Raw genomic sequence first — 13,051 nt, forward strand, 5'->3', positions numbered from 1 at the left:
AAATGTATAATCAAATTTTATTCACTTTAAACCATTCTTCTATAAAAAATGTCCCTGATGCATCCACTTATTTCATCATTCTGAATAACATTACTTGTAATGTGATTTGTGCACTATTATTCATATACATTTTGCTGTACTTTTTGTGCTTTTTGATATGTATTCTGGTCTTGTTTGGGTAAAAGGCACTGTAGCTTGTGTGAGGCAGGTCTGCAGTCTAGAATGAATGGACCAAGTATGGCACCGCTGTGGGGGTTATAGTAGTTGCAAACAAGATACATCACATACACTCAAACTCGTCTATACGCTGCTTGGTGTTGCCCGACCGAATCTGCCGGAGGGTCTTGTACTTGTCCCGTCCCGCTTTCACATTATCCGCATGGATGATGTCATTTGCGGTTTTCTTGGTCTCATCCCGAGCGATGGCCAACTCCGAGCTCAAAGCCTGGTAGAGGAAAGATAACATTACTGCCAAGTCTCACTACGGCTCACACAACAACACAGGCATCCAGGACATGTTTATAGGCCCCATTCTTGTAATCTCTACAATATCATAAAGAGTGATGCAACCCCTATAAACAGCTGTGTCTCTAGTGCTGGAGGTGTTTGATGTGGACAGCAGCCACAGTCGGTCACTCACCAGCAGGTGTTGCTGCACGCGCTCGTTCTTCTCGGCTTCGGTCATACGCTCCTCCTCACTGCGGTCTTTGTAGGAGATGCCGCCCGTGAACTCGGCACTGGCCTGGTCGCTGGTCTCGTCGTTCTCGTCATGCTCGTTCTCGGCCTGCATTGGCTCCTGTATGTGTGATGCCATGATTTTGCTGTTCAGCTCCTCTTTGGTCTTCTCCAGGTCCTCCTGCACCATGCAGGCCTAAGGGGGCAGCCACTAATGTTAATGACTCATGGTATGAACTGATTCAGGAGAAGGAATATCAATCAATAGGTTATGTGATACAAACAAACATAGGGGTGAACTTCAGGTGAACTACAGTGTTAGCTAATGGTTTAGCCGAGTCCAGTGTAAACTAATATATCCATAAAGGATTTTGTGTCACCACAACACAGTATTAGCCAATCTTTCACCTGTCTGATTCTGTTAAAATCAAATCAAATGTTATTGGTCAAACACACTTGGTTTGCAGCGAAATGCTTGTGCTTCTAGTTCCGACAGTGCAGTAATATCTAACAGTATTCTAACAATTTCACAACAACTACCTAATACACACAAATCTAAGTAAAGGCATGGAATAAGAATATATACATATAAATGTATGGATGAGCGATGACCAAGCGGCATAGGCAAGATGCAATAGATGGTATAAAATACAGTATATACATATGAGATGAGTAATGCAAGATATGTAAACATTTTTAAAGTGGCATTATTAAAGTGACTAGTGATCCATTCATTAAAGTGGCCAATGATTTCCAGTCTGTATGTAGGCAGCAGCCTCTCTGTGTTAGTGATGGCTGTTTAACAGTCTAATGGCCTTGAGATAGAAGCTGTTTTTCAGTCTCTCGGTCCCAGCTTTGATGCACCTGTACTGACCTCGCCTTCTGGATGGTAACGGGGTGAACAGGCAGTGGCTCGGGTGGTTGTTGTTCTTGATTATCTTTTTGGCCTTTCTGTGACATCGGTGGTGTTATGGAGGGCAGGTAGTTTGCCCCTGGTGATGCGTTGCGTAGACCGCACCACCCCCTGGAGAGCCTTGCGTTTGTGAGTGGTGCAGTTGCCGTACCAGGCGGCAAGCCAAATAGGGGGTTAGGGGGGTGATCGCTCTGCTGTTTCCTGAAGTCCACGATCATTTCCTTTGTTTTGTTGACGTTGAGAGGTTGTTTTCCTGACACCACACTCCAAGTGCCCTCACCTCCTCCCTGTAGGCTGTCTCGTCGTTCTTGGTAATCAAGCCCACTACTGATGTGTTGTCTGCAAACTTGATGATTGAGTTAGAGGCGTGCATGGCCACGCAGTCATGGGTGAACAGGGAGTACAGGAGGGGGCTGAGCACGCACCCTTGTGGGGCCCCAGTGTTGAGGATCAGCAAAGTGGAAATGTTGCTTACTACCTTCACCACCTGGGGGCGGCCCGTCAGAAAGTCCAGGACCCAATTGCACAAGGCGAGGTTGAGACCCAGTGCCTCAAGCTTAATGATAAGCTTGGAGGGTACTATGGTGTTGAATGCTGTAGTCAATGAACAACATTCTTACATAGGTATTCCACTTGTCCAGATGGGATAGGGCAGCGTTATGTGTGATGGTGATTGCATCGTCTGTGGACATATTGGGGCGCTATGCAAATTGAGGTGGGTCTAGGGTGGCAGATAAGGTGGAGGTGATATGATCCTTGACTAGTCTCTCAAAGCACTTCATGATGACAGAAGTGAGTGCTATAGGGTGATAGTCATTTAGTTCAGTTACCTTTGCCTTCTTTGGTACAGGAACAATGGTGGCCATCTTGAAGCATATGGGGACAGCAGACTGGGATAGGGAGAGATTGAATATGTCCGTAACCACACCAGCCAGCTGGTCTGCACATGCTCTGAGGACACGGCTAGGGATGCCGTCTGGGCCGGCAGCCTTGCGAGGTTTAACACTTCTAAATGTCTTATGTCAGCCACGGAGAAGGAGAGCCCGCAGTCCTTGGTAGTGGGCCGCATCGGTGGCACTGTATTATCCTCAAAGCAGGCAAAGAAGGTGTTTAGTTTGTCTAGAAGCAAGACGTCAGTGTCCGTGACATGGATGGTTTTCTTTTTGTAGTCTGTGACTGCCTGTAGACCCTGCCACATACGTCTCGTGTCTGAGCCGTTGAATTTCGACTCCACTTTGTCCCTATACCGACATTTCACTTGTTTGATTGCCTTTTGGAGGGAATAACTACACTGTTTGTATTCAGCCATATTCCCAGTCATCTTTCCATGGTTAAATGCGGTGGTTCGCGCTTTCAGTTTTGCGCGAATGCCGCCATCTATCCACGGTTTCTGGTTAGGGTAGGTTTTAATAGTCACTGTGGGTACAACATCTCCAATGCACTTCCTTATAAACTCACTCACCGAATCAGTGTATAAATCAATATTATTCTCTGAGGCTGCCCGGAACATTTCCCAGTCTGTGTGATCAAAAAAATCTTGAAGCGTGGATTCCAATTGGTCAGACCAGCATTGAATAGTTCTTGTCACGGGTACATCCTGTTTGAGTTTCTGCTTATAGGACAGGAGGAGAAAAATGGAGTTGTGGTCAGATTTGCTGAAGGGAGGGCGGGGGAGGGCCTTGTATGCGCCGCGGAAGTTAAGGTAGCATTGATCCAGTGTATTGCCCTCATGAGTGCTAGAATCAATATGCTGGTAGAATTTAGGGAGCCTTGTTCTCAAATTTGCTTTGTTAAAATCCCCAGCTACAATAAATGCAGCCTCAGGATATGGTTTAGAGTCCAGTGAAGTTCCTTGAGGGCCGTCGTGGTATCGGCTTGAGGGGGGATATACACGGCTGTGACGATAACCAACGAGAATTCTCTTGGGAGATAATATGGTCGGCATTTGATTGTGAGGAATTCTAGGTTAGGTGAACAAAAGGACTTGAGTTCCCGTATGTTGTTATGATTACACCATGAGTCGTTAATCATGAAGCATACACCCCCACCCTTCTTCCCAGAGAGATCTTTATTTTTGTCAGTGCAACGCATAAAGAATCTCGGTGGCTGTACCGACTTCGACAGTATATCCCGAGAGAGCCATGTTTCCGTGAAACAGAGTATGTTACAATCCCTGATGTCTCTCTGGAAAGCAACCCGTGTCCTAATTTCGTCCACCTTGTTGTCTAGAGACTGGACATTGGCGAGTAGTATACTCGGAAGCGGTGGGTGGAGTGCACACCTCCGAAGTCTGACCAGGAGGCCGTTCAGTTTACCTCTTCTGCGGCAACATTGTTTTGGGTCAGCCTCTGGGATCACATCAAATGCCCTGGGTGGTGGTGCGAACAAAGGATCCGCTTTGGGATAGTCATATTCCTGGTCGTAATGTTGGTAAGTTGACGTCGCTTTGATATCAAATAGTTCTTCCCGGCTGTATGTAATAACACTTACAATTTTCTGGGCTAACAATGTAAGAAATAATACATTAAAAACCAAATACTGCATAGTTTCGTAAGGACTAGAAGCGAGGCGACCCTCTCTGTCGGCGCCATCTTGCTGTTGCCCCCTGGCAGAAGAAATATGAGGTCTATAAGATTCTACAGTCCTAATGGACCCAAAATATACATTCATTCCCTGGGTGACAGGTGCACCAATCAGTGACAGTCTAACCTCATAAATCCATCGCATGAAAATGGGTTTGTTCTAGACAGCACAGTCACAGGACATTTGGGACCTGCCATTTAGATTTGCATTCTTTCAAATGCTAAAATAGGGAAAATAGCACAATGGGGTGAAAGATATCCTCCCAGGCAAACAGGATTTCCTTAACGTAAAGACAGAGAACCCTCCCCTTACAGCCAGGCCCACACCATAGCATGAGTCACCATTCCCACAGGGAGGAGAGGAGGGGCCCTTCCTATGGAGCACTGCCATGCACCAGAGGGAGTCTAAGTATGGTATCTTAAAACAAACAGTGCCCAACTGCTATAACATTGACTATAGTTTAATGACACATGGGACTAAACCACTTGAGAAGGTGGGGGAGGTCAGAGTGAATGAAGAGAGCAGTAGCTGAGACCACACCTTCTGTTGCCACTGCGTTGCCTCATCCTCCTTTTTCTGCTTGGCGTCCTCCAGTAGGGAGATCTTTGAGGTCAGCTCAGCCAGTTCCGTGGCCTGTGGAAACAATTTTTTTATTTTCACTTTCTTTCGATGAATTTGGATTTGAAAGTTTCAACAGATGTTTGCTTATTTTCATTTCCAAACCATGTGAAGACTACCACAGTTAGAAAACTAGAAGTTAAACAATGATTTTCATACATGTCACAATTTCTAGAATAATATTAACTATCATGATAATACATGTTTCTATACAATACAAATAATAATTGATCAGTTATATTCCAATGAATGAACTACAGTAATTAATAATCATCACTTTACTCAGCTCATCACTTTGTAGCACAATGCTACGTGCTGACACTGCGTGTGTGTTCATTAATGTGTGTGTGTAACTCACCAAGTGTTCCTGGTTCTTCATCTGGTTCTCAGACTGCTGGAGCAGGGCGGTCTTGGCCTCCTCAGCCATCCTGCGTTCCTTCTCCAGACGCTCCGCCTCCTCCTGAGCACGCTTCCTCTCCTGCTCCAACTCCAGGGCCCTCCGTGTCTGCTCCTCCAACTCTGCACACACAGTAATGATGATAATAGACAGAATGAATTACGTGTACTGTAGCTAGGGCTTCATTAATCTCTCTTGCAAAATATGTTTTACCTCAACAAGACTAACTTGCATAAATAAAGGTTAAATTAGACCTTACAGTGCTTTACATTGTATGAGGTGAACACACACAACTTATGCGTATTTAGACAACAATCAATAAAAATCCATGAATAACCACACTTAAGACTCCCAGATTTCATACTACAGAAATAGGGTATTTCCAACCTTGCTGAGCTTTTTTTGTCTGTTCCTCAATCTGTTTCAATCTCTCCATAAGCTCCTCCTTCTCCTTTTCAATCTTTTCCTTTTCTTTTTCAGCAAGTTCTCTCTTCTTCTTTTCGTTCTCCAGCAGTGCCCTGGTGGACAGAGGCCATTGAGTAAACAGGGATATAGAAGGGAGGGAACATGGACAACTTCCTAACATTGTCAAGCCTTCTTTATCAGACAATAGGCCAACCTAAACATTAGCTAAATAGATCTGTCATTGTTCTGATGGCTACTGAAGTTAGAGGGAATTTCTTAAGAAAAATCCTCTCATAACAAAGACCCTCATGTGTGGCCAGTGGCCACCAGTTGACACCCACAACAGTCTGCTGATCTTAATGTTAGAAACTATCAATTGATGCACAAATGCCCTTCATGTTCAGCTTTCTTTTTGAGCATTGCTGTTGGGCCTGTACAAGGACGACACAAATACAGAGGCAGGAGTAACCAAAGGTCTGATGTCTTGAAATAGACTCATGTTAGCAGTAGCTTGCGTGTGTGGTGGTGGCGACACTGACTTCTCCATCTTCTTGTGGTTCTTCTCCTCTCTGGCCTGGGCCTTCATCTGCTGTACCTCGATGGTGTCTGGTTTGCGGCGACGCATATACAGCTCATGGTTGCCCATGCAAAGTGCCAGGATGCGCTTGTTGATACGCAGTCGTGGAGCATAGAATACAAAGTCCTAGAAGAGAAAGCATGTTTGACTATCCAACGTGGTCTCAGAGCATTTCGTATTATTTTATACATAAATCTCAGACACTCCATTTAGTATGAATTGTTACGTTTCGTATGGTATGTATTAAATTGTGGATGTCCATCATCAATTTTGTATAATATGTAACGAATTGCAATTCGTCCAATATGTTACGAATTTCCAAAACGTACAATATGTTATACATTTGCAAAATGTATATGTTAAGAATTCCAATTTGTTGTGGCCAATGTTAGCTAGGTGGCTAACATTAGCTAGCTCCAGGCTAGGGGTTAGGGGTAGGAGTTAGGTTAAGGTTAGGGTTAGCTAAAAGGGTTAAGATTAGGGGTAGGGTTAGCTAACATGCTAAGTAGTTGCTAAGTAGCTAAAAAGTAGTAGCTAAAATGCTAAAGTTGTCTTTGATGAGATTCGAACATGCAACCTTTGGGTTGCTAGACATTCGTTTTTGCCTCAAGTAACTTATGTAACCATACCAAATGTAACATATACTAATTACAGTGTCCGATATGTATGTTTACTATGTTATGTCTCATCTATGAGACCAGTCCATACCAGTAATCTTTCTAAAAAGAATTATGGCAACAATAATTCTTTTTTGTCCCTAGGAGATACTGTATAATACTGTATAACCTTATAAACTATGAGTACAGAGAGGGCATTGGTGGTTACATACTGGTGCTTTCTTGTCAATGGGTTTGATGACAAATTTCTTGTCATTGAAGGAAATATTCCTGATTTCACTCCATGGGAATCCAATTTTAGGTGTCATCCTGTTGAGGCAAAAATAACATATAAACAGTGATATTTGCACTTAGTCATAATCAGAAAACAACCATACCTAAGTTTGTACAGCATATGTTTAACATATTTCAGTCCCATATGTGTGAGTACCCCTGTGGTGTATATTTCGACATGAATCACTCACTTATCATTTTGTTCGTAAATGTTGAGTCCCAGGGCGTCTACTCCTAACCACAGCTCTGATCCTTTCTTGTTCTTGATGCTGAAGTAGTTGACACCGTACATCTCCAGGTCCTGGGCGATCTTCAGGTACTCCATCATTGAATCCTCTCTGTGGAAGTATTACAAATTACATAAAATCCTTTCTTTTTTTTCAATGACTGGTACAATGTTCACAAGTATGTGGTACATTTTCACAACTGTAAGCACAAAAAACCAAAACAGATGTTTCAAAAACGAAGTACATTTTCAATTGACTGAGTACAAAAAAACTAAGTCAAAGTAATTTGTTCACTGCACCAAATTACCCTTTCAATTTGCATACATATTCAATCTAGGTATCTGCTTTTCAAAATGTAATATTCACATTACTTTTGATATAATTTGTTTGTCATTTGTTAACAATACATTTAACTATCACTTAATCAAACTGTTCAAAACTGATAACTACTGAACCAAAATGATGTAGTGCCTAGTTTACGTACATGTACATAGTTTGATAACTGCTGAACACTGTAAAATAACTATCAATTTGACATCAATTTATGTTGGAAAGTAAAACCAAATCATATATGGGTGTGGCTATAAATACTACATCATAATTATCCATCAGCCAGTGTGTTTCAATAGGACAAAGTGGAACGAGTCACTGTATGTGCTACCATTTGGAATTATAGTGTAGTGTACAATGTACTGCTGAAATAAATGGTTGTATATAGCAATATATTCCACTCATCTGAATTTCATTGATGAATCAGTTAGAGAGAAAGGCGATACTGTATCAGTTGTCAAGTCATGTAGAAAAGGTGATCTTGTACAATGTTGCATGGGGCAGAAATAGCATTCAACACCATGCTACACCAACATACATCTTTAAAATCACTTATTTAAGTTTTCACATTTTACAATCATAATAGGCTAGTTCATATAAATACAATTTAGCTTTCACATCAATACATGCGGTCATAATTACATTACATGGTTTACAGATTTAATAGTGTCCATGGAAGTTTCTGTAGGCCAGCTTTCTTCTTTTTAGTGTACATTTAAATAATTTAGCAGATGCTCTTATCCAGAGCAACTTACAGGAGCAATTAGAGTTAAGTTCCTTGCTCAACGGGACATCGACAGATGTCGGCTCAGGGATTCGAACCAGCAACTTTCCGGTTACTGGCCCAACGCTCTTAACCGCTAGGCAACCTGCCGCCCTAGTTCTGTGTTGATTTGTTTAAAAATAGAGTTTGAGGGAACAAAAAGTTGTTTTATAGTCAATGCATCTTGTCTTCCAAATCTTATTGTTCACAATGCATATTATTGTCCACCATCATTCTTTAGTATTGTCATCTATATGAGTATCGAAGACACCTACATCAAAATCAAAACTTCTCATCAGATCCCATATTTCTTTAGTTCTGTAGCAGTTGAATAAAAAGTGTTCTAAACTCTCTTCATCAAGACAATTAGGCATAAGACAAAATGTACTTTTAGCAAAACAGCTCCACTTTACTACAGCCCGCACTGGTAAACGTCGTACAGAAATGAAAGATGCAGTATCTCTGTCAATTGTGTACCGAGTAGATTTTGAATGCACTCTTTAGTTTCTGCAGGGATCAGGGTTGCGGTATGCAACTTCACCACCATACATTTAATCAGATATCACTTTATAAATAGTTTTGTTCGAGTCACTGTTCCAGAATCCTTAAGAGTCTATTGACGCACCCGTGTCACGGGACTTGTCTGAAGGTAAACGGTACCAGTTTTAAAAAAAAATGGACGTACAGTGCCTTCGGAAAGTATTCAGACCCCTTGACTTTTTCAACATTTTGTTACATTACAGCCTTATTCAAAAAAAAAGTGTTTATCCTCAGTAATCTACACACAATACCCCATAATGACAAAGCGAAAACAGGTTTTTAGAAATGTTTGCATAAAACTATAAAAAACTAAAACAGAAATACCTTATTTATATACAGTGAGAAGAAAAAGAATGTGAACCCTTTGGAATGACCTGAATTTCTCCATAAATTGGTCATAAAATTTGATCTGAACTTAATTTATTTTTAATTGAACCTTTATTTAACTAGGCAAGCCAGTTAAGAACAAATTCTTATTTACAAACCCGGACGACGCTGGGCCAATTGTGCGCCGCCCTATGGGACTCCCAATCACGACTGGATGTGATGCAGCCTGAATTCAGCACTGTTGCTACTCTCCGTAGGAGTGGCCATCCTGCAAAGATGACTGCAAGAGCACAGCGCAGAATGCTCAATGAGGTTAAGAAGAATCCTAGAGTGTCAGCTAAAGACTTACAGAATTCTATGGAAAATGCTAACATTTCTGTTGACGAGTCTACAATACGTAAAACACTAAACAAGAATGGTGTTCATGGGAGGACACCACGGAAGAAGCCACTGCTCTCCAAAAAAAACATTGCTGCACATCTGAAGTTTGCAAAAGTGCACCTGGATGTTCCACAGCGCTACTGGCAAAATATTCTGTGGACAGATGAAACTACAGTTCAGTTGTTTGGAAGGAACACACAACACTATGTGTGGATAAAAAAAAGGCACAACACACCAAAATCAAAACCTTATCCCAACTGTAAAGTATGGTGGAGGGAGCGGCATGGTGTGGGGCTGCTTTGCTGTCTCAAGGCCTGGACAGCTTGCTATCATCGACAGAAAAATGAATTCCCAAGTTTATAAAGACATTTGACAGGAGAATGTTAGACTATCTGTCCGCCAATTGAAGCTCAACAGAAGTTGGGTGATGCAACAGGATGATGACCCAAAACACAGAAGTAAATCAACAACAGAATGGCTTCAACAGAAGAAAATACGCCATCTGGAGTGGCCCAGTCAGAGTCCTGACCTCAACCCGATTGAGATGCTGTGGCATGACCTCAAGAGAGCAGTTCACACCAGACATCCCAAGAATATTGCTGAACTGAAACAGTTTTGTAAAGAGGAACGGTCCAAAATTTCTCCTGACCGTTGTGCAGGTCTAATCCGCAACTACAGAAAACGTTTGGTTGAGGTTATTGCTGCCAAAGGAGGGTCAACCAGTTATTAAATCCAAGGGTTCACATACTTTTTCCACCCTACACTGTGAATGTTTACACGGTGTGTTCAATAAAGACATGAACACGTATAATTGTTTGTGTGTTGTTAGTTTAAGCAGACTGTCTTTGTCTATTGTTGTGACCTAGATGAAGATCAGATCAAATTTTATGACCAGTTTACGCAGAAATCCAGGTATTTCCAAAGGGTTCACATACTTTTTTTTGCTTCTGTAGGTATTCAGACCCTTTGCTGAGACTCGAAATTGAGCTCAGGTGCATCCTGTTTTCATTGATCATCCTTGAAATGTTTCTACAACTTGATTGGAGTCCACCTGTGGTAAATTCAATTGATTGGAAATGATTTGGATAGGCACACACCTGTCTAAATAAGGTCTCACAGTTGACAGTGCATGTCAGAACAAAAACCATGCCATGAGGTCGAAGGAATTATCCGTAGAGCTCTGAGACAGGATTGTGTCTAGGAACAGACCTGGGGAAGAACACAGTGGCAGATTTTTGGAACAACCAAGACTCTTCCTAAAGCTGGCCACCTGGCCAAACTGAGCAATCGGGGGAGAAGGGCCTTGGTCAGGGAGGTGACTGCAGGGGCAGGGACTGGGAGGCTTTGGGACAAGTCTCTGAATATAGTTGAGTGGCCCAGCCAGAGCCTGGACTTAAACCAGATCAAACATCTCTGGAGAGATGTGAAAATAGCTGTGCAGCAATGCTCCCCATTCAACCTTACAGAGCTTGAGAGGATCTGCAGTGAAGAATGTGAGAAACACCAAAATACAGGTGTGCCAAGATTATATCGTCATACCTAAGAAGACTCGAGGCTGTAATCGCTGACAAAGGTCCTTCAACAAAGTAAAGAGTAAAGGGTCTGAATACTTATGTAAATGTAATATTTCAACAACAAAAAAATTAATTGGGGGGGGGATCGCTAAAACTGTTTTTCTTTTGTCATTATGGGGTACTGTGTGTAGATTGAGGGGGGAAAAAATAAAGAATCAATTTTACAATCAGGCTGTAACCTAACAAAATGTGAAAAAAGTCAAGGGGTCTGAATACTTTCCGAAGGCATTGAATATCGATCCCGAGTAATTTCATTTCATATTTAATTTCTATATGGATGGGAGGTTTAGAAAGCTCATCAGTCATCCAAACTCCTTCTGTTTTTACCATAGCCAACTACTTAACAATACCCCTAGTAGGATAATGAAACTGTATTTCTCAACATGCTCACAACATGTCATTGGATTAAAATGATAAAAATTGTGGTTTGCAAACAAATAACTGTGCATGTCAAGTTATGGTAAAATGCTCTCATGGTATTTCACAAAAGATTCACGAAAAACCTCGATTTTGCATGAATGACTCAGGGGTGAAAGATGTGTTAAACGCCAATGAATACACAATCAAATGTTCTGAACATAACATAGGGGGCATTACAAGTGTTATCAGTTTAGAGTAGTGATTGGACGATTGATACCAGAGCTCCGACGCACCGATGCCGTTTTCAAAGCACTACTGATTGGACACAATGTAGCGATGCTTGTATCAAAGTAACAATACCACGTGATGATACTGATACACTACTGATTTATTACTCGTTTCGAAGCATATACCAATGACGGATAGTTTCAAAATAACATTACCACATGATCAATGGCGTCCGAAGCTTCGGTTGATCACATGCTTTTTCGAAACAGGTGTTGCAAAATGCGAGATTCCACTGATTTCGCTGTGGTGCTTTCTTTGATGCAAAATTGCTTTCAAACACCAACCTCTACTGGACACCTTATTTACCAATTTACTTAGATATTTTTCAGTTTACAGCACCTAAACGGTAGCTCAGCAGGTAGGGATGGAGATTTGGGATAAGACATCAGCATAGGTACAAGATTGAATCTTGGCTATAGTTAAAAAAGAATTTACTGTGAACCATCTTCCCACTGTTGTTCAAATAATTTGTTTTATTTAGTGTAGCCTATGATCATCTTCTGTCTTCAGCATCCTAAATAATACCACGGATGCACAGTTTTGGAAAACAGAGTACCAGGAGGCAAAAAGGGTAAGTAGAATGTGGGATGCAAACCCCATATTCTAACTAAATTTAGTTTACCAACACTCACACCTATCCATATCCACAAAGTTTTGATAGATGCAATGGGAAAACAAGTCTATATAAACATTAAAAAAAACACTCATTTATTCCTGTTCAGCAGATGTCAATAATGTGTTAAAAGATCAGTGTAATAAAATAAAATGTCACTACAATTTGGTGAAAGCCCCAAAAGGGTTTAGAAAGCCTTGATTTCCCATCACTAGTTTAGGGTTTTTAAAGGTCCAATGCAGACGCTTAGATCTCAATATCAATGTCACGACCTGACCATAGAGAGCCTTTTATTCTCTATGTAGGTTAGGTCGGGGTGTGACTAGGGTGGGTTATCTAGGTTGTTTTATGTCTATGTTGGCCTGGTATGGTCCCAATCAGAGGCAGCTGTTTATCGTTGTCTCTGATTGGGGATCATATTTAGGCAGCCATTTCCCCACTGTGTTTTGTGGGACCTTGTTTTGAGTTAGTGCATGTAGCACTGCTGTCGTTACGGTTAGTTGTTTGTTTCCTTTTTTGTTTTGTGAGTTTCATTAAATAAAAGATGTGGAACTCAGAGCACGCTGCGCCTTGGTCCGTCTCTCCATACA

At 41.6% G+C, this 13,051-nt stretch overlaps 1 protein-coding gene across 1 annotated transcript in view; it reads right to left on the minus strand.

Moving 5' to 3' along the window:
* moes (Moesin) overlaps positions 1-13,051 on the minus strand; it is a 32,625-nt gene continuing 19,574 nt past the window's right edge. Inside the window, 8 exon segments of the mRNA NM_001173823.1 lie at positions 1-445; positions 641-871; positions 4,712-4,804; positions 5,148-5,308; positions 5,574-5,704; positions 6,131-6,294; positions 6,998-7,094; positions 7,250-7,396. Of these exon segments, the coding sequence (NP_001167294.1) occupies positions 281-445; positions 641-871; positions 4,712-4,804; positions 5,148-5,308; positions 5,574-5,704; positions 6,131-6,294; positions 6,998-7,094; positions 7,250-7,396 (1,189 nt within the window). The 3' untranslated portion in view covers positions 1-280.

The sequence above is a fragment of the Salmo salar genome, chromosome ssa04 (assembly GCF_905237065.1).
Source record: "Salmo salar chromosome ssa04, Ssal_v3.1, whole genome shotgun sequence".
Lineage (NCBI taxonomy): Eukaryota > Metazoa > Chordata > Actinopteri > Salmoniformes > Salmonidae > Salmo > Salmo salar.